General features: G+C 40.8%; 1 protein-coding gene across 2 annotated transcripts in view; it reads right to left on the bottom strand.

The window, feature by feature from the left end:
* Nucleotides 1–20,729, bottom strand: part of LOC308270657 (uncharacterized protein C12orf56) — a gene marked incomplete at both ends in the record, with an annotated part of 104,482 nt that overhangs the window by 83,570 nt on the left and 183 nt on the right. For both annotated transcript variants that reach the window (XM_080706674.1, XM_080706675.1), the window contains one exon: nucleotides 20,661–20,729. This exon is cut by the window's right edge and continues 183 nt beyond it. In XM_080706674.1, coding sequence (XP_080562800.1) covers nucleotides 20,661–20,729 — 69 coding nt within the window. The remainder of the gene's footprint in view (nucleotides 1–20,660) is intronic.

The raw sequence follows: 20,729 nt of genomic DNA, 5'->3' as shown, positions 1-20,729 counted from the left end.
GGGATGGCCACAGCAAGCCGAGGGGAGCCGCTGCAGAACAGCCAGGTGGGATTTCTCGGTGCAGAGGACATCTAAAGCTCCCAGTGGCTGAGCTCAGCACACGCTGCAGGGATTCAGAGTGGAAATCAAAACCAAGAAAAAAAACGCCAGCCCAACAGCCGAGGGCGTAGCAGCGGCGCCATATTGCCACCGGCGGCAGCAGCACCGAATTCACCGAATTCAGTACATCTACACCTGCGTACTCAAGAACAGTGAGTCAAATTGCGGGCCACAGAGGAGAAATCCCAGTACTGTACTCACTGGGACTTGACCCAGTGGGAGAGGGGCGGTGGCAGTGATATCACACCATAGGAGAATGTGCAACATGGCACCCCCCACAGTCTAAAGCAGCCTCTGTCGACTCTCTGGGTCGGAGACTCTGTGATACAACCCAGTAAAGGAGTAGTGGGGTCTGAGATACTACTGACTCAAGATCCAGAACACCTTAAGTGAAGTCATAGTGACCCAAGGGAAGAACCCAGAGAAGGCACAAACTTCCGAAATCATGGGAAAGAGGAATAATACTGGAGCAATGAATGCTCACAACCCCACAACATCAGAACCCGATAAAACTGAAATTCAGAGATTTCTAGAAGATCAAATCAGGAAAATAACTGTAGAAATAATAGAGGTGCTTTGAAAAGAACTCAGAGAGAGCCAAAAAGAGATAAAGGATGCAATGAATGAAGTAAAGGCCTCAATTCAAAGCACAAACAACCAATTAGAACACATGGAGAACAGAATCTCGCTCTTAGAAGATGATCATTCCAAAAATGAACGCATAGTTTCTAATCTAGAAAAAAATATCCGACAGCAGAAATCTGATATTGAAGAAATATGGGCCCATTTTAAGAGAGCTAACCTAAGAATAATTGGAATAGAGGAGGGAAAAGAAAGTGAAACCAAAGGGATCAACAATCTCTTCAAGGAAGTAATAGCAGAAAATTTTCCAGACATAGAGCAAGAGGTCGATACACAGGTCCAGGAAACTTATAGAACTCCCTTTAGACAGGATCAGAGAAGAGGATCCCCACGCCACATAATTGTCAAAATGACCAATGTGGAAGCCAAGCAGAGAATCTTAAAGGCAACAAAAGCAAAGGGCCAAGTGACATTCAGAGGCAAACCAATTAGAATCACTCCAGACTTCCCAAACCAAGTTATGAGAGCCAGAAGGGCTTAGAGTATCATATTCCCAATTTTGAAAGAAAACAACTTCCAGCCAAAAATTTCCTACCCAGCAAAACTTTCTATCACATTAGATGGAAAAATAAGAAGCTTCCATGACAAACAGAAACTGAAGGAATTTATGTCTTCAAAACCAGCACTAGAGAAAATACTCAAAGAGATTAACTACAAAGAAGAAATAGGTAACACACATCAGAACTAGAGAAACAAGATTTTCCATCCAACAGACAACTAAGATTGGTTATCTGTGGAGATTCATTATTTATGTTAGTCTTTTAACTATCTCTAAAGGGTATTGTTTGCCTTTATTGTTGTTAATTTTTAGGATTTCTAGTTGGAATATTAATATACCTTCAGATATAGCATTTGGAAATATTTTATCCCATTCTATTAGTAACTGTTAACTCTGTTTACATTGTCTTTGGATATACAATATGTTTTTTATTTTTTAGGGAGTTTGTATACTCTTCTGTTGCCTGTGCCATTGAAGTCATAACCAAGAAATCACTGCCAATTTCAATGTTGTGAGGTTTTATGACCCAGATTTTCTCCTAAAAGTTTATAGTCTTAAGATTTATATTGAGGTCTTTTATCTATTTTGAGTTAATATTTGTATATGGGATTAGGTAAGGGACCAATTTTATTCTTTTCCATGTAATTATTATTTTTCAACAATATTTAGTTAAAAGATTATTATTCCCACCACCAAATGTTCGTGGAAACCTTGTCAAAAATAACTTGACAATATAGGGAAGAATTTAGGTCTAGGCTTTTATTTAACTCCAATGGTTTATATATCTGCCTTTAGAATAATACTACACTGTTTCAATTATTGTAGCTTTATATGGTTTGAAATCAGAAAATATATATCTTCTAGCTTTGTTCTTTTTCAAGATCGTTGTGGGTACCTAGAGTACATATTCCATATTAGGATAGATTTTTTTTCTGAAAAATAAATATATAAATATATGATAGTTTCACCTAAAAAATAGAAAAAATAGATTCCCTGGTAAGAAAGAAAGCAAAAAGAAATATTGAAATGTTATCTTTAAGTCATCAAAAGCTTGGTATCAGACAAATGAAACTGTTATGTGAGACTATCATTTTTAATTTTTGATAATTTGCTATAATACTAGATGTCAATCACTAAACCAAGCATGGGAGGGGGGGATAGGGAGAGAATGGGGTGGGGATCGGGTGGGGGCTGACAGGGCAATGTGTGCATGTATGTCTACAAAAGTATGTATCCCACTATGATGTATGAATACAGGGCACCAATTAAAATAAATAAATTAAAATAAAATAAAATAAAATTTTTCACTCCAAAAAAAAAAGAATATTCCTTATGAAGAAATATGAAGCTATTCCGAAGAAACGACACTTTGTAAGAGTAGTTATCCGCAGACCTATAAGAAACACTTCAGGCTGAAATTAAAAGGACCTAGGGAATAACTAGAATGCAAGTAAATAAAGAACACTCTTAAAGAGAACTACATAGGCCGGGTGTGACGCACGCTTGTAGCCCCAGCATTGGGGAGGCTGAGACAGGAGGATCGCGGTTCAAGGGCAGCCTCGGCTACTTAGTGAGGCCCTTTGCAACTCAGTGAGACCCTGTTTCAAAATAAAGAATAAAAAATAGGGCTAGGGATGTAGCTCAGAGGTAAAATGTCCCTGGGTTCCATCAACAGTAATGAAGAAAAAAAAAAACTAAATAGGTTAAAATAAAAAGCATAAATATAGAAGGGAGGGGGAGGGCGGGGGTTAGGGATTGGGAAAGGGTTGATTGGGTGATGTGTGCATGGATATCTCAAGTTTTTTTTTATCCTATTAAGAAGTATGACTACAATGCACCAATAAAAATTAATTTAAAAAACCACGAATATATTTTTCTTTATAACTTTTCCTCCTTCTATATAAAAGACAACTACCTAAAGCAATAACCATAATCTGCATTGTTGGGTACATAGTATATAAAATGTAATTTTATGACAAAATAACAACAGAAAGAAGAGGAGAGAATGGAACTATATAGACAAAATTTTCATATACTATTGAAGTTAAACTGGTAATAATACAAACTAAATTGTTAAAATTAAGATGTTAATTATAACAATTCTAAAATTCACATAGAAACACTAAAAACCCTGGATCAAAACAATCTTGAAAAATAGAACACAGATGAAAATATCACATTTCCTGACTTAAAAATACATTACAAGTCGGGCATGGTGGTGCACGCTTGTAATCCCCGCACTTGGGAGGCAGAGACAGGAGGATCGCACAGGTTCGAAGCCAGCCGCGCTGGCTTAAGAGACCCTGTTTCCAAATAAAAGTACAAAATAGGTCTGGGAGTGTAGCCCGGAGGTAGAAGGGTTTTCAGTAATCCCAGTACCACACACACAAAAAAATTACAAAGCTACAGTAAGTAGCATACAGAACGTGTTTATGCTATTAGCATAAAAACAAACACACAAGCCGGGCACTGAGGTTCACGCCTATAATCCCAGTACTTGGGAAGCTGAGACAGGAGGATTTCAGATTTGAGGCCAGCCTCAAAAACTTAGATCCTCAGCAAGTTAGCAAAACCCTGTTTCAAAAAAAAAAAAAATTAAAAGGGCTGGGGGTGTAGCTCAGAGGTAGACTGCCTCTGGGTTCAATTCCCCGTAGTAAAAATATATAGAGCAAGGAAGAAAGCTTTATGACTTCGGTCCTGGCAATGGTTTCATGGATATGATACCAAAGGCACAAGCAACACAAGCAAAATGGACAGGTAGGTGGACAGGTAGATGGACAGGTAGAACTATGAAACTGAACAGTTGTGCATGACAATGAAGATAACCAACAGAAGGCAATTAGCAGGACAGAGGAGGATATGTGTAAATCATCCATCCAATAAAGGGTTAAATCCGGACTACTATTGGAAACTCCTATAATTCAGTAGAAAAAAATACATCTAGCCAGGCATGATGGCGCACGCATGTAATCCCCGCGCTTGGGAGGCGGAGACAGGAGGATCGCACAGGTCAAAGCCAACCACGCTGGCTTAAGAGACCCTGTTTCCAAATAAAAATATAAAAATGGGTCTGGGAGTGTAGCCCGGAGGTAGAAGGGCTTCCAGGAACCCCAGTACCACCACCACTAATAATAATAATAATAATAATAATAATAATAATAATAATAATTTTTTAAAGGGCAAAGGAGAGCCGGGCATGGTGGCTCATGCTTGTAATCCCTGCATTTGGGAGGCTGAGACAGGAGGATCACGGTTCACAGATAGCCTCAGCTACTTAGTGAGGCCCTTTGCAACTCAGTGAGACCCTATTTCAAAATAAAGAATAAAAAATAGGGCTGGAGGTGTAGCTCTAAGATAGAATGCCCCTGGGTTTCATCCCAGAACTGCAAAAAAAAAAAAAAAAAAAAAAGGGCAAAGGACTTGAATCTCTTCAAAAAAGACACATGAATAACCATCAGGTATATGAAAAACTGCTCAATGTCACTAATCAACAGGGAAATGCGGATCAAAACCATAAGATGTCACCTCATACTTGTTATAATGGCTAAGATCAAAAGAGAGGAGGTAAATGTTGTCCAGGGAGTAAAATAAAGAAAATTCTTGTATGCTGATGATAGAAATGTACATTGAAAAAACACGCTTGTAATCCCTGCACTTGGGAGGCTGAGACAGGAGGATCGCGCAGGTTCGAAGCCAGCCCCGCGCTGGCTTAGGAGACCCTGTTTCCAAATAAAAATGTAAAACTAGGTCTGGGAGTGTAGCCCGGAGGTAGAAGGGCTTCCAGGAACCTCAGTACCACCAAAAAAAAGAAAAAAGAAAAAAAAAGAAAGAAAGGAAGAAAGAGAAAGAGAGAAAGAAAGAAAGAAAGAAAGAATGAATGAATGAATGAAAGAAACATTAGAGAAAACAGTATGAAGGAGCCTCAAAAATTTACTTAAAATAGAACTACCAGCTGGAGATGCCGTGGTAGAGAACCTGCTTAGCACACATGAGGCCCTGAGTTCACTCCTCAGTGCTGCAGAAAGAGTGAAAAGAAAGGAAGGAAGATGTTCTTCGGCTGATTCCAAACATGAAAGGTTTTCCAGCAAAAGTAACCTGGTTTCTCCAGCAAATAAATGACAAGGAGAAAAGAAAGAAGAACTGTTAGAGATTACGTGGAATTTAAGGAACAGATCAAACCAAGCACAAATTGGCCCAACATTATTTGCATCATGATTTGAACAGCTCCACTTGTAAAAAAAAAAAAGACCTTTCTGAGGAAGAGGGGAAATGAGAACTAACTGGCTATTTGATATTATGAAAGAATTATTATAGCTGGGCGTGATGGTACATGCTTGTAATCCCAGTACTTAGGAGACTGAGACAGGAGGATCGCAGGTTGGAGACGAGACTCAGCAACCTAGTGACACCCTGTTTCAAAACAAAAATAAAAAAATAAAAAAAAAGCTGGGGGTGCAGCCCAGAGGTATAATGCCCCAATAACTAACACACACACACACACACACACACACACACACACACACACCACAAAATTATCGTTAAAGTTTTTTAGGTGCGTTGATGGCATTATTGTTACTATTTTTAGATTGTCCTTATTTCTTAAAGATATATACTGAAGCATCTACAGATAAAATAGTATGGTGTTTCAGAACCATTTTATAATAACCCTCCAGTGAGAACATGGGTGGAGGATAGATGAGACACGATCTGCTCATAATTAACTAAACCTGTGGATGGCCATCTGGAGATTCATTACACTTTCATTCTAGTTTGTTCAGGTTTGAAATTTCCCTTCAGATGACATCTTTTAACTTTCATGGTCCTCTCAGGATTTAATGTCCTCTGTGTACAGATAGTAAGCTTTAACTCTCTGGTCTTCAATAAAGGAAGGAAAACAAGTAATTAATTAGTTACAATTTAATGAATTACCTGTTCCAAAAGTATTTCAGAGACAAATATAAAGGAAGACCAATGGCAAAGCTAAAAGGTTGAATATATTGATGAAGATGCCAATGTATGAAGACATTTTGAGTGAATTTCCTTCCAATTAAACCACATTAGCGATTACTTAAGTCACATCGCACATAAGCTTAGTCTCAAGTAGAAGCTATTTTTACATTTGGAACTTGGCAAATCCTCTGTCATAATTTTAAAAAGCTCACTGTAGTCTCCACCAGGTGTTTTTTCTTCCCGTTAGACTCTACCTGGGCATTAGTGTACCAGTCCCTCAGGAAGTGTGAGTAGCTGAGCTGTTTTTGGAATCTGAATATTCCTGGCATGAAATAATCCACCCACATATTCTAAAAGGAATCACCAGTGTTAAGAACTGGGCAGTGTCTCAACAAATAGTGAAGGCTCCCTCAACTAATCTAATATCAGACTTGAAAAATCATGGCCTCAGGGCCAAGAGACACAGGTGAAAAAGACTAAAGAAAATTAAAAAAAAAAAAAAAAAGATTTCAATTCTGGGCCCCATGAAAAGGATGCTACATCCCGCACGGGGCTTTTGGGCTAAGCCTGTCCTTGACTCTCATGGGCAATAGAGTCGATACCAGCCTCAGCTTTGAAGGACAACAGACTTGAAGAGAACTATGGGGTGGAGAAATGAGAAAGGTGTTCTGTTTATAACGTCATCCCCTCCTCCCTTGGCAACTTACACCCAGGAACCACATAATTTACATTCTGATGTAACTCTGTTGTCCCTGTTGCAAAACCTAAAGCCTTCTACAGAAATATCACAAATCTGCTGAAGGCCAACTGTTGCTGTGTGCATAGTGCTTAATGAATTCTGACTCTGAGGTCAAGAGACTCCAGTTCATGCCTGTGTGTGTGTGTGTGTGTGTGTGTGTGTGTGTGTGTGTGTGTTACTGGGATTGAAACTAGAGCAGTCTACCTCCAAGCTACACTCCCTCGAGTCCTTTTTTATTTCTTTATTTTTTGTTTTGAAAACAAAGTCTCACTACATTGCATAGAGTCTGTCCAGGTTGCTGAGGCTGGTCTTCCACCGCAGGCCTCCTGTCTCAGCCTCTCAAGTACTAGGATTACAGGTAGTCACCACCAAGCCCAGCTCCAGTTCATGCTTTCTGAATGGGAACTTGTGCAAGTATTTACCCATTATCTGCCTCAGTTCTCTCATCTGTAAAAGATAATATTGCCTTCCTTATAAAGTAAGATTAAATGAGATACTCTAAACTGTTTTTCAAAAGGCAGACACATAGGACATGCTCAATCAATATTTGTTATTACTAATAACCACTGATTGTTCTTAAGAAACTCAGTGGGGATCAGGTACATTGGCACACGCCTGTGATTCCAGCTACCTGGGAGGCTGAGGGAAGAGGATCCTGAATTCAAGCCAGCCTGGGAAACTTAGCAAATAATAACAACACATAGTACATATTATATATCATTACAGTCTCGGAGGATATATCGGTGAATTAAACCGACAATGTCCCTGCCTTCATTGAGGCTCTTAAGGCTGTTTGCAATATTCAAGCTATTCCATCCAAAAATACTACAAAGAAGAAGTCAATTTGCTGGGTGTGATGGTGCACGTCTGTAATTCCAGTACTTGGAGGGATAAACAGGAGGATCACAGGTTTGAGGCCAGCCTCAGCAACTTAACAAGACCCCATTTCACAATAAAAACAAATTAAAAAGGCTAGGGAGGTATAGCTTGGAGGAAAAGAATCCTTGGGCTTATTCCCCATTACCAAAATATAAAATAAGGTTGGAGGTGTAGCTCAGAGGTAGAAGGCACCGGGGTTCAATCCCTCCAGTACCAAAAAGAGAAGAAACCAATTTGATCTATTGAGTTGCTTGCCATTTCCTCTGCCTTCCATGGTGAGAGCTTTAAAATAGTATAAAAGAGTCAAAATACAGGGAAAAGCTAGAGAAGAAAAGAAGAACCTGTAATATGGTCTCATGTTACATACCTCTTACTAGCTCTCAAAATGCGCATGCAACTAAACAACACAGGGGATGGCCTCGTACTACTGAACATGAGGATCACATGACCAGAGAGAGAGTGCTCTGTGGCTGTGTGCCCCTGGCCAGGGCGAAGACTACTGGGAGGAATCAGCCCTCTGGAGGTTCTGGAGGTTCTGGAAGATGCTAAGTGCAAAGGCTCTGAGATAGGAAAGGAGAGTGCAAAGAGTGTGGCTGAGAAGGACAGGAGGCAAGTCAGGGATGGAGGTGCTAAGTCATGGAGGCTCTTATAGGCAAGAAGGGTTTTAGAGGCTCATGGGTATTTGAATCAGAAGAGTGATGTAATTTATGATTAATGTTGAAAGGATCACTGCAAATGCTATGTGGAGAGGAATCAGTTTGGAGGCGATTTTTTTTTTTTTTTTTGGTGGTACTGGGGTTCCTGGAAGCCCTTCTACCTCCGGGCTACACTCCCAGACCTAGTTTTACAAAATTTTTTTTTTTTTTTGAAACAGGGTCTCCTAAGCCAGCGCTCACGGCTGGCTTCAAACCTGCGCAATCCTCCTGTCTCTGCCTCCCAAGCGCAAGGATTACAAGTGTGCACCACCACGCCCAGCTTGGAGGCAATTTTAATCATCTACATAAGGAAATGGGTAGCTGGCACCAGAAAATGGGATAAGAAAGATCCGAGTTGGAAATATTTTAGAAGACAAGTCAGGAGGATATACTGAGTTCGATGTGGGGAATGAAAGAATCAAAGATGATGGGAGAGGATGTCATTTCCTGAAGGGGGGACACTAAGGGAAGATTTGGGGTGAAAATTCAAAGTGTGTGTGTGTGTGTGTGTGTGTGTGTGTGTGTGTGTGTACCGGGAATTGAACTCAGGGGCATTCTACCTCCAAACTACATTCTCCAGCCTTATTTATTTGTTGGTGTGTGTGTGTGTGTGTGTGTGTGTGTGTGTGTGTGCACGCATGCGTTGCTGAGGATGGAACCCAGGGGCATTCTACCCCTGAGCTATACTCCCAGACCCATTTTATTTATTTGTTTGTTTTATTTGGAAACAGAGTCTTGGTAAGTTTCTGAGAGCCTCACTTATAGTTAAGGCTAGTTTCAAACCTATGATCCTCCTATCTCATCCTCCCAAGTACTGGAATTACAAGCATGCCCCACTATGCCCAGCTTAATTTTATTTATTTTGAAACGAAGTCTCAATAGGTTTCTGAGAGCCTTAATATGTTGCAGAGGCTGGTCTTAAACCTGTGATCCTCTAGTCTCAACCTCCTAAGTACTAAAATTATAGTGTACATCACCATACCCTATTGGGAATTTGTATGTGTCTGTGTGTGTGTGTCTGTGTGTGTGTCTGTGTGTGTGTGTGTGTGTGTGTGTGTGTGTGTGTGTGTGTGTTACTGGGGATGGTGGGGATGGAACCCAGGGACATTCTACCTCTAAGAGCTACACCCCTAACACCATTTTTTATTCTTTATTTTGAAACAGGGTCTCACTAAGTTGCAGAATGCCTACCTTTCTAAGTAGCTGAGGCTGGCCACTAACCTGCAATCCTCCTGTCTCAGCCCCCTAAGTATTGGAATTACAAGCATGCACCACCACGCTGGCTTAGAATTTCTTTTTTCTTTCTTTTTTTTTCTTTTTTTTTTTTTTTTTTTTTTGGTAGTGGTGGTACTGGGGTTCCTGGAAGCCCTTCTACTTCTGGGCTACAATCTCAGACCTATTTTATACTTTTTATTTGGAAACAAGGTCTCTTAAGCCAGCACGGCTGGCTTCGAACCTGCGTGATCCTCCTGTCTCAGCCTCCTAAGCGCAGGGATTACAAGCGTGCTCCACCAAACCCTGCTGGAATTTCTATTTTTAAACATATCAAACTTGATATACCTAATGAGAAGAATTTTCAGAAAAAAACAATATATTTTAAACATCTGATATAAAATTTGTGCTCAAAAAGTTATTTATTTTCATATTTACTACATTTCCTAAAGCCAAATTCCTAATTTGAGGAGAGAATAATATCCATCTTATGGTATCATTGTGAGCCTTAAATGACAATATATCTGAATAGAGATTATTAATAATAACTAATATGTATATAAATTTTACCATGTACAAAGCACTTTTTTTTCTTTTTTGGTACTAGGAATTGAACCCAGGGCATTCTACCTTCAAGATACATCCCAGCCCTTTTAATTTATTTTATTTATTTATTATTTACTTATTTATTTATTTATTTATTTATTTATTTATTGGCACTAGGGATGGAACCCAGGGACATTCTGCCTCTGAGTGACATCCCCAGCCCTATTTTTTATTCTTTATTTTGAAACAGGGCCTCACTAGGTAACTGAGGCTGTCCAAGAACTGTAATCCTCCTGTCTCAGCCTCCCAAATGCTGAAATTACAAGCATGAGCCACCATGACCGCCAGCCCTTTTTATTTTTGAAACGGCCTCGCTAAGTTGCTGAGGCTGGTCTCAAATCTGTGATGCTCCTGTCTCAGTCTCCCAAGTTACTACCTTTCTAGGCATGTGCCCTCATACCTGGCTCCAAGCACTGTTTTAACTGTGTTACACTTTAATTTTCCCAACAAGTCTATAAAGTGTTTTCTCCATCTCACAGATGAAATTGACAAAAGAAGCTTTACCAAGTCTACCCAGGTGGAAATTAAAATTTCTATGAAAATGTAAATTGCAGCCAGTGTGGTGGCCTATGCCTGTACTCCCAATACTTAGGAGGCTGAGACAGGATAACTGTAGAATCAAGGCCAGCCTCAGCAATTCAATCCCCAGTAACACACACACACACACACACACACACACACACACACACACACACCAAGAATAAGCTGGGTGTGGTGGTACACACTTGTAATCCCAGCATTTGAGAGGCTGAGAGAGGAGGAATGTGATTCTCAGACAGCCTCAGCTACTTAGTGAGGCCCTTAGCAACTTAGTGAGACCCTGTTCCCAAATAAAGAATAAAAAATAGGGCTGGGAGTGTAGCTCAAAGGTAGAATGTCCCTGGGTTCCATCCCCAGTACCGCAAAATAAAATAAAATAAAATAAATAAATAAATAAATAAATAAATAAATAATAATCAGAAGAAGAAGGAAGAAGAGGATGAGCGGCAGCAGCAACAGCTTCAGCCAGGCATATAACACCTGTACTTGGTAAGCTGAGACAGGAGTGTCACAGGTTTGCAGCCAGCCTCAGCTACTTAGACCCTGTTCCAAAAATTAATTTTAAAAAAGAACAAAACAGCCGGGCGTGGTGGCGCATGCTTGTAATCCCAGCATTCGGGAGGCTGAGACTGGAGGATCTCAGTTCGCGGACAGCCTCAGCTACTTAGTGAGGCCCTCTGCCACTTAGTGAGACCCTGTTTCAAAATAAAGAATAAAAAATAGGGCAGAGGGTATAGCTCGAAGGTCAAATGCCCCTAAGTTCCATCCCCAAAAGTAAACAAATAAATAAAATAAAAAATAAAAATAAACCACGTTGGGGTTGTACCTTAAATCTAGAATGCCCCTGGGTTCAATCCCCAGTACCACAAAATATATACATATACATATAGGTAAAATAAAATAATAACAACGATGAAAATTTTTAAAAAGGTGGTTCAACCCCAGTACCATGAAAAAAAAAAAAAAGACTAGAAGTTTGTGAGAAAATATAAAGTAAAACGAGAACTGAAACCCTTCATCTCATTGAGGAGGCGATAATGGGCACTTAGAAATGGGTATGTTCAGTTTCATCATCTGTGCCTCCAGCACATGCGGTCACCTATACATCCCATGATGTGCTGCACTGTGAACACACAGGCCGGATGAGGCTGGAGCCCTCCGTGAGGACTCTCACGTTCCAGGGAGCACTGCAGTGCCCCGGGTCCTAAGACAGAAGAATGAACAAGCTTCTGCTCAAGCACAAAAGAAACCTGCGTTTTGAGCTGAGACTGAAAGAATTAATTTACCTAAAGTGCTTAGAACAGTGTCAGGCTAAGGCAGGAGGTGCTCAATAATTGCCAATTATAACTCTTTAACACGTTTGACAAACATGCCCAGGAACTTGTGCCAAGAGGATGGACTGTGCTTTTTCTCTTGTCATGTAGTTTTTGAGCACCTCCAAGTGTTCAGTTCTTTTGCTACATGTAGAGAAACAGCCCAAATCCTCAGTGAGTTCCCAGGTTGGTGAGGAGGTGGACAGGTCAACACATTTACAGGAGAGGATAAGTGTGACCGGTGCTATGGACATGATAAACCATGATACCATGGGAAGGAAATGGTACCCATCCTGCGGGTGGGTATGTGTAGGACAATGGGGTATTTGAACAACTGGAGGCAAGAGCAAGAGGAGATTACAGCAGAGAGACAGCTTCTGCAACGGCCCCGGGTGAGCAAGGTCTGGCATAGCCAGAAATGGAGGGGTCTCTCTTTGTTCATTTGTTTGTTTTTGGAACCAGGAGTTGAACTCAGGGGCATTCTACCTCTGAACTATACCCCAAAACCGTTTTATTCTTTTATTTTTTTTTTATTTTGAAACAGGGTCTCCAAGTTGCTGACAATCAGCTAAACTGCTGAGGCTGATCTCCAACCTGTCTATGATCCTCGGTCTCACCTCCCAAGTACTGGGATTACAGGCAGTGCTGGAATAGAACCCAGGGCCTCCCACATGCCAGGCATGTGTTCCCTACCCTCAGCCCCAGCCCCGGAGTGCTATTTTTGTGTTGGTGTGCATGTGCGTGTGCGTGTGCGTGTGTGTGTGTGTGTGTGTGTGTGTGTGTGTGTGTCTGAAATGCAAGGGGGAACTGGACAAAAAGCAAGGCTGTGCTATGAACAGGGACTGGACCATGAAGAAACTTTAACGCCTGTTAAGACATCTGGATTTTAATCCTGAGGGCAATTAGAAGCCCCTGAGGAGTTAAGTGTGTCTTGGTCAGATTCATATACTGCGTGAAAAAAATCCACTTCCTCAGGCAATCTACCTAGTTCCATTTTCAATTTAATTTTTAATTTTTATTTTATATTATTTATTTATTTATTTATTTATTTATTTATTTTTGCAGTACTGATTTGTGAAGGGCTTTTCTGAGGCTGTCTCCACCTCCCGAATGCTGGGATTAGGAGCGTGCGCCACCACGCCAGGCCCCTAGTTCCATTACTTAACTGTAAATGCCACAGCCAGCTCTAAGGACAGCGTGTGCACTTTAGCGTCGTTTCTCTTCCCTCTCTTTGCTTAGAATTAAGCTTCTCTTGTTCGGCCACTCCTTTGTTTGCATCTTACAGGCTCCGCTAGAGGATCCCAGCAAGCCTCAGAGAAGGAATCTAAATCAGTTCTTCAACATAAGCCTTGGTGGAAGTACTTAGCTAAAGGCAGATTTTTTTTTTTTTAAACTCCATCCTCAGCTGGGCGTGGTGGCGCACACTTGTAATCCCAGCGCTTGGGAGGCTGAGACAGGAGGATCGCACAGGTTCAAAGCCAGCCTCAGCTACTGAGTGAGGCTCTCAGCAACTTAGTGAGACCCTGTTTCCAAATAAGTATAAAATAGGTCTGGGAGTGTAGCCCGGAGGTAGAAAGCCCCTGAGTTCCACCCCCAGTACCACACAAAAAAATAAATAAATAAAATAAAAATAAAAACCTCCATCCTCTATCGATTTTAGATTCATTCACTCTCATCTCCATTATCCCTAATAATTGAGACTTACTGGCTAGTTGCCATATTTTTAAGTCTTTCTGTCATAAGATATGAAGTTTAAATGGAACTTTCTCAAGGGCAGAGGGAATACTACCTTTAAAATCTGAGGATGAGAAACAGCACAGAGAGTGTAAAGGGCACTCCTGCCATCTCAAGCCAGCGTATTCTTTCCCGTACATGGCTTAGATTTTTTTTTTAAGTCAACTCCTTAAGCTCCCTTTCCTGGCTTTGACTTCTCTCCCCGGAGGTAACCACTCTACAGAGAGTGCTTGTCATTTCCACTAATGTTTTCCTACTGATACTAAATACATATGTGCCCCTAGGTTGAATACTCCCTTGGCTTATTTTTATATCCATAGCATCATACTGAATATAGCTTCCGGCAACTTTTTGCCCATCCAACATTCTGTTATTGAGATACAGACATATTGGTCCAAATTATCTAATTAATTCTTTTCTGGACTGAATAGTATTTTTATTTGCTTACCCCTCTACTCTTTGATAGGTATTTCTATTACAAACATTGTTATTGTAGTGATTCTTCAACACAGTATTTCAAGATGATGCACATGTGGGGCACAGACTAAGAACAGAATTGGTAAGAGGTCCTCAATATTCTTGGCTATTGCCAAGTTCTACCAGCAATGTAGAGGACTTCCTGATTCTCTACATCTCAGCAAAGAGACCTAGTCAGGTAAGCTCTGACTTTCTAATTTTGCCAATCTAATGGCTCTCAAGGGAAAGCCATTATCTCCCTTGAGAGCCGTTATTATATATATATAGTTTAGTTTCATTTTTCTGATTATAAGAGAGAGACTAAGCACTTATTTTTTGTATGTCTTGGACACTTCCCCTTATCCTTCCTCCAGACTACAAGTCATTGTGATGATAAAATGTGAAAAAAAAAATTTTTAAGCCTACCACTAAGTCGGGCACAGTGGTGGGTACCTGTAATATCAGTAGTTGGGAGGCTTAAACAGGAGGATCACAGGTTCAAGGACAGTCTCAGCAACATAGCAAGATTCTCAGCAACCTAGAGAGATCCTATTTCAAAACAAAAAAATTAAAAGGATGGGGGGAGTAGCTCAGAGGTATAATGCCCTGCCTTCAATTTCTAGAACTCCCCCATACACACACACACACACACACACACACACACACACACACACACAGCCTACAACAAAATCAACCAAATATGACTATGACTTGTTATATACATTTACTGCCTGGCATGGGTTACAAAGATGACTAAGATATTGTGTGGAAACAGAAGTGAGCCCAGGAGATTATAAGGCAAGGAGCTAAATGCTGTAACAGACATAGGTTTCCACTGAATGCCTCGATTATTAGCACCCATGCTTCAAGAGCCCTAACTTCTGCAAAGTAATAACAATATCAAGTACTCGTTCTGACCTTCACTGTGCCATATGCAATCGCAGGAATGATCCTCATTTGATCCTCGCGACAACCCTAAGAGGCAGTTACTGTTATTTTCTCCATTTTGCAATGAGGGGACAGAGACAGGTTAATCAGTTTCTCCATGGTGGTGGCAGAACTCAGATTTGAACTAGGCAGACTGGTTCCACATGGCCTCTTGGGCACTTTACCTTATTCTTCCTTCTTAATTTATTGCCTTTACCTTGCCTTCTTCCCCTCTAAGCCAAGTTAGAGGATATTACTTTGTGGTTTCATAGTGACCTAGCAATACCTCTATTAGAGATACTGCTTTTTGAACTATTATTTTCAAGGGACTGTCTCCACCCTTAGAAGAAAAGCACAGTGCAGGTGTTCAACATATAAATGCTATGGGATCACCATGGATGGTACAACTGATTATTAATGTGAGTTGGTGATGATCTCAGCCACCTTGAAGAAGGAATAAATGTCCCTGGCAAACAAACAGGTCAGCATGTAAAAAGTGTATTTGTTGCATCTCCAAGAAGCCTCATGGAGCCAGGATTGCTGGAGAGCAGAAAGTCTGGGAGAGGGTGCAAAAGGACAAGAAGAAATAGAAGCGAGGGCTGCTGGCGTTGAGAGATCTTTCTTTTCCTATAGGTGATGGGATGGCTCTGAAGGAGAATGAATCCATAAGAAATTCATAGACTGTTCTAGGTCTATTTTAAAAAATGTGCCTAAGCTTAAGAGCTTCAAAAATAGTATTTGATGTACACAAGAGAAAAACTCCAGAGAATTCTTTTAAAATTACTTTTAAAGTAAATGTGGGCATTTCATAAAAGCTTTGCCCAGGCAATCTTAGAAACTTTCTTTGAAGTGGTGAACCATATGGAACATGTACTGAGTCCAGTACAGTGGTACACACCTATAATCCCAGTATTTGGGAGACTGAGACAGGTGGATCACAGGCTCAAAGCCAGCTTATGGTAATTTATCAAGACCCTATTACAAAATAAAAAATGAAAAGGGCTAGAGGTGGGTGTAGCTTAGAGGTAGAACACCCCTGGATTAAACTCCTAGTACAAAACAAAACAAAACAAAACAAAAACCAACCTACTGATATTTCCACCTACATTTTAAGCTTACTATTGCCGAAAGGAAAACCTCACCCTATCCAACACATATGTAGATTTCTAGTCTAACTTCTTGTGGCTGTTACCTTCAATTTCCCCTCCTGTTAAGGGAATAAAATAGAATTTTTATCTACGTGTTTGCAGTATTTTTCCTAAAAGCTAACTATGGCATATGACATGAATTAAATAGCATTATCTGGCCCAACATTTAACAAGGAGGAGAACTGAGGCCCAGGAGCACAAAGGACTGGTTTACTTAGGGGCTTTACTGAAGTCCAGGAGATAGTAAGAACAAAGGCAGAATGTGAACCTGATACAACTGAAAGTTAAATAACAAGACAAACTTGTAAAATGAGAAAACCACTGAGAATGGATAGAGATGTTTAGAGTTGGCCTTAAAAGAGAGGAGAGAGAGAGAGAGAGAGAGAGAGAGAGAGAGAGAGAGAGAGAGAGAGAGAGAGAGAGAGAGAGAGAAAACAGTTTACCTTTCAAGGAAAGCAGAACTAGTTCTAAAAAACAAAGCACATGCCTGTGATCCCAGCACTTAGGAAGCTGAGACAAGAGGAGCACAGTTCACTGCCAGCCTCAGAAACTTAATGAGACCCTGTTTCAAGATTTAAAAAAATGAAAAAGGCTAGGTGGGTGGTTGTTGGTTGGAGGTGAAAGGCTCTGGGTCCAATCCCCAGCACCAAACAAACAAAAAGCTGCCTGGCACCAACATAAGCTAATGTAAGTACCTGAATTAGCATGGATAAGAGGGTGGCTGCATGTGATATGCCACAGAAATCAGAACACTTCTCCACACTGTGGCATTAAGGACCTAGTTTTCATAGAGGATGGCCAGTCAGTTACATCTGCAATTACTAACTGGGACCAGGGAGAGCAGTTCTGTGACACCCACTTTTCACATAAACTGTGGAGTTTAGTACAAGTCATTGAAAGATAATAACCCTAAAACTATGTTATGAAAACTCAGGAAAAGAGATTGTTAAGGCACTTGTACTTAGCATGATTATTTTTCACATAAACAATAATATTTTTAAGATGCCCATTTGAAAATAGTAGTTAGTAAATATTAAACATATATAAATATCAGTTATAAATATATTACTTTCCGATGGCTATTGTAACACATTACTACAACCCTGGTGGCCTTAACTTATACTCTCTTAGAATTCTGAAGGTCAGAAGTCCAAAAATGGACCAGGCATGGTGGACATGCTTGTAATCCCAGTACTTGGGAGGCTAAGACAGGAAGATTGCAGGTTCCCTCAGCAAGTGAGACTCTCATCAACATAGCAAAACCCTATTTCAAAATAAAAATAAAAAAAAATTGCCGGGCGTGGTGGCGCTCGCTTGTAATCCCCGCGCTTGGGAGGCAGAGACAGGAGGATCGCGCAGGTTCGAAGCCAGCCGCACGCGCTGGCTTAGGAGACCCTGTTTCCAAATAAAAATGTAAAAATAGGTCTGGGAGTGTAGCCCGGAGGTAGAAGGGCTTCCAGGAACCCCAGTACCACCAAAAATAAATAAATAAATAAATAAATAAATAAATAATAAATAATAAAAAAATAAAAAAATAAAAATAGAACTGGGTGTATAGCTTAGAGGTAGAATGCCCCTGAGTTCAATCCCCAAAACAAAACAAAAAAAGAAATTAAAAAATTAAAAACTAAAGTCCAAAATGGGTTCCAAGCTTAGGGTGTAGCTAAGTGTCAGAGCACCTGTCTAGTATTAGGCCCCAGGTTTAATCCTCAGCGCTGAAAAACAAAAACAAAAAAGATAATGGTTTTCAGTGGCTTAAAATAAAAGTGCTGGACTGAAACCAGGGATTGTGGTTCACAGCCAGCCTCAGTTATTTAGTGAGGCCCTCTGCAACTCAGTGAGACTCTGTTTCAAAAAAAAATAAAGAATAAAAAATAGGACTGGGGTTATAGCTTGGAAGTAGAATGTCCCTGGGTTCCATCCCCAGTGCCACACTAAAATAAATAAATTAAATAAAAGTGTGGGAGCCAGGCGAGGTGGCACACACTTGTAATACCAGCATTTGGGAGGCTGAGACAGGAGGATCATGGTTCTCAGCCAGTCTTAACTATTTAGTGAAGCCCTTTGCAACTCAGTGAGACCCTGTTTCAAAATAAAGAATAAGTAATGGGCCTGGGGGGTGAAGCTTGGAGATAGAATACCCCTGAGTTCCATCCCCAGTACCGCAAAAAATAAATAAATAAATAAATAAATAAATAAATAAATAAATAAGACTGGAAGTGTAGCTCAGAGGTAGAATGCCCCTAGGTTCAATCCCTAGTACCACACACACACACACACACACACACACACACACACACACACACAAAAGTGCTGGCAGAACTATGCACCTTCTAAAGGTGCTACAGGAAAGTCTGTTTCACTGTATTATCCAGGATGCCCATGACCTCCTTCAAAACCAATAGTGACTGAGGCAGTCTTTGTCACTCTGCCATTGACTCTTCTGATGTGATTACATCGAATCTTAGATTTGCTCAGCATCTTAATAGACATTGCCTACCTGAAAGGTAAACTTTGTACTATAAACAAATATAATATGCCTTTTTATAAGCTTTTTGGCTCCAGGCCTAATTCCAGGCCTAATGCATTTTACTATGCTTTCCAGTTTCTGACGTCTTAAAAAAAAAAAATACATAACAACTATTGAAATCATTCCTCTCTCTCTCTCTATCTCTATCTCTATCTCTATCTCTATCTTAAAATCTTTATCAGCCAGGCATGGTGGCACATGTTTATAATCCCAGCATTTGGGAAGCTGAGACAGGAGGATCACAGTTTGTGGGCAGCCTCAGCTAGTTAGTGAGGTCCTTGCAAATAAAGACCCTGTTTCCAAATAAAGAATAAAAACATAGGGTTGGGGGTATAGCTTGGAGGTAGAATGATCCCCAGTACCACAAAAAATAATATCTTTTTTGTTAAAACAATACATATTTACATTGAAAATACTAGAAAAACCTGGAATTCGAGCTGGGCCAGGGATGTTGCTCAGTGGTAGAGTGCTTGCCTAGCACAATTCCCTGGGTTTGATCCCCAGCGCCAAAAAAAAAAAAAAAAAAAAAAAAAAAAAAAAAAAAAAAAAAATTGGTAAAGAAAAATTTTTTATTTTAATTCAAGAGAATGGAAATAATGGTAGTGAGGAAAAGGACAAAGTTTTACTTCCAACTTTTACCCAAATATAAAGCAAATAAATTGCACAGTGATGTTAGCCCTCTGTGGTAGTTTGAGAAGAATAAAATATTTCCATTAATTTTTATTATTTTCTTACAGACATGTTCAAAGCAAGCTATGATTCTCTAAGCAAAACAGCTCCATAAGGAGTTTGGCAGCCTCTCCCATGGGGGACAGAGACTCTGAAACTCCAGCAAGGGAAAGTAAAAGGAGGCTAGACATCTGCTCCCCAAGGAAGAAGAAAACGCACACCTGGAGCATAGCTCAGACAAAGAAACCAAGGGGGGTGGGGAGAACGACCATGGGAGAGGAGACTGCTTCCAGTCTGTTGCAGGATTATAAAGTGAACCTAGTCCTGCAGGGAAGGGATACAGTAGCAGCATACTAAAAACTGGGGCAAACTAAAGGCGGGCCGTGCCACTTTGTATCTGACGATAGTCTTTCCAGCAAGTTTTCCCAGCAAGCCCTGATCACAATTTGGATCGAGTGACCGTCCTGAGATGGCCAAGCATGCTGTGCAGTTCTTGATGAACGCATGCATTCACTCACGCACTTGCTCTAGAGCACCTGGCATGCTGTAAGCATTAGGAACAAAAAGAAAGCGAGGCTAGCACTTATCACATGGCTTTATTTGCATTGGTGTCTTTCGATCCCTCCCACAACCGCTTCTAGGAAGACGTCTTAAATTTGGCTTTTTGTTTGTTTGTTTTGCTTTTTGTTTGTTTTGCATCCTCCAGGTCTAGCACACTGCCTGCCCAGACTTGGTACTTGATGAACAAAAGGAAGATTTTAAACCGCGTTTTTTACAGGGGGTTGTGCTTTCACACCTGTAGCACAACGGGAGGGGGACAGAGGGATGGGCGGACACGCGACAGTGGGAAAGGCGTCTTGATTCCGAGCCAGATGGAATTCGCAGCTTTCTAGTGATTAAGAGCCCGGGGTCCAGGGCGGGCTGGGGAAGGTCTCGCCCTCCTGCCCGCCGGCTGGAGGCCAGGCCGGGGCGCTCTGGAAGGGGTCTGGCTGCGCGCCCGCCTGCCCACCCGCGCTCCTCACCAGGTCAATGGCCACGACGTCCCGCAGCGCCACGACCCCCCGGATGGACCTGGGCGGGTTCTCGGTCAG

Source organism: Muscardinus avellanarius (assembly GCF_963383645.1).
Source record: "Muscardinus avellanarius genome assembly, chromosome: 11".
Classification (NCBI taxonomy): domain Eukaryota; kingdom Metazoa; phylum Chordata; class Mammalia; order Rodentia; family Gliridae; genus Muscardinus; species Muscardinus avellanarius.
Note: the sequence above shows the minus strand (reverse complement) of the source record. Positions and strands in the feature narration are given on the sequence as shown.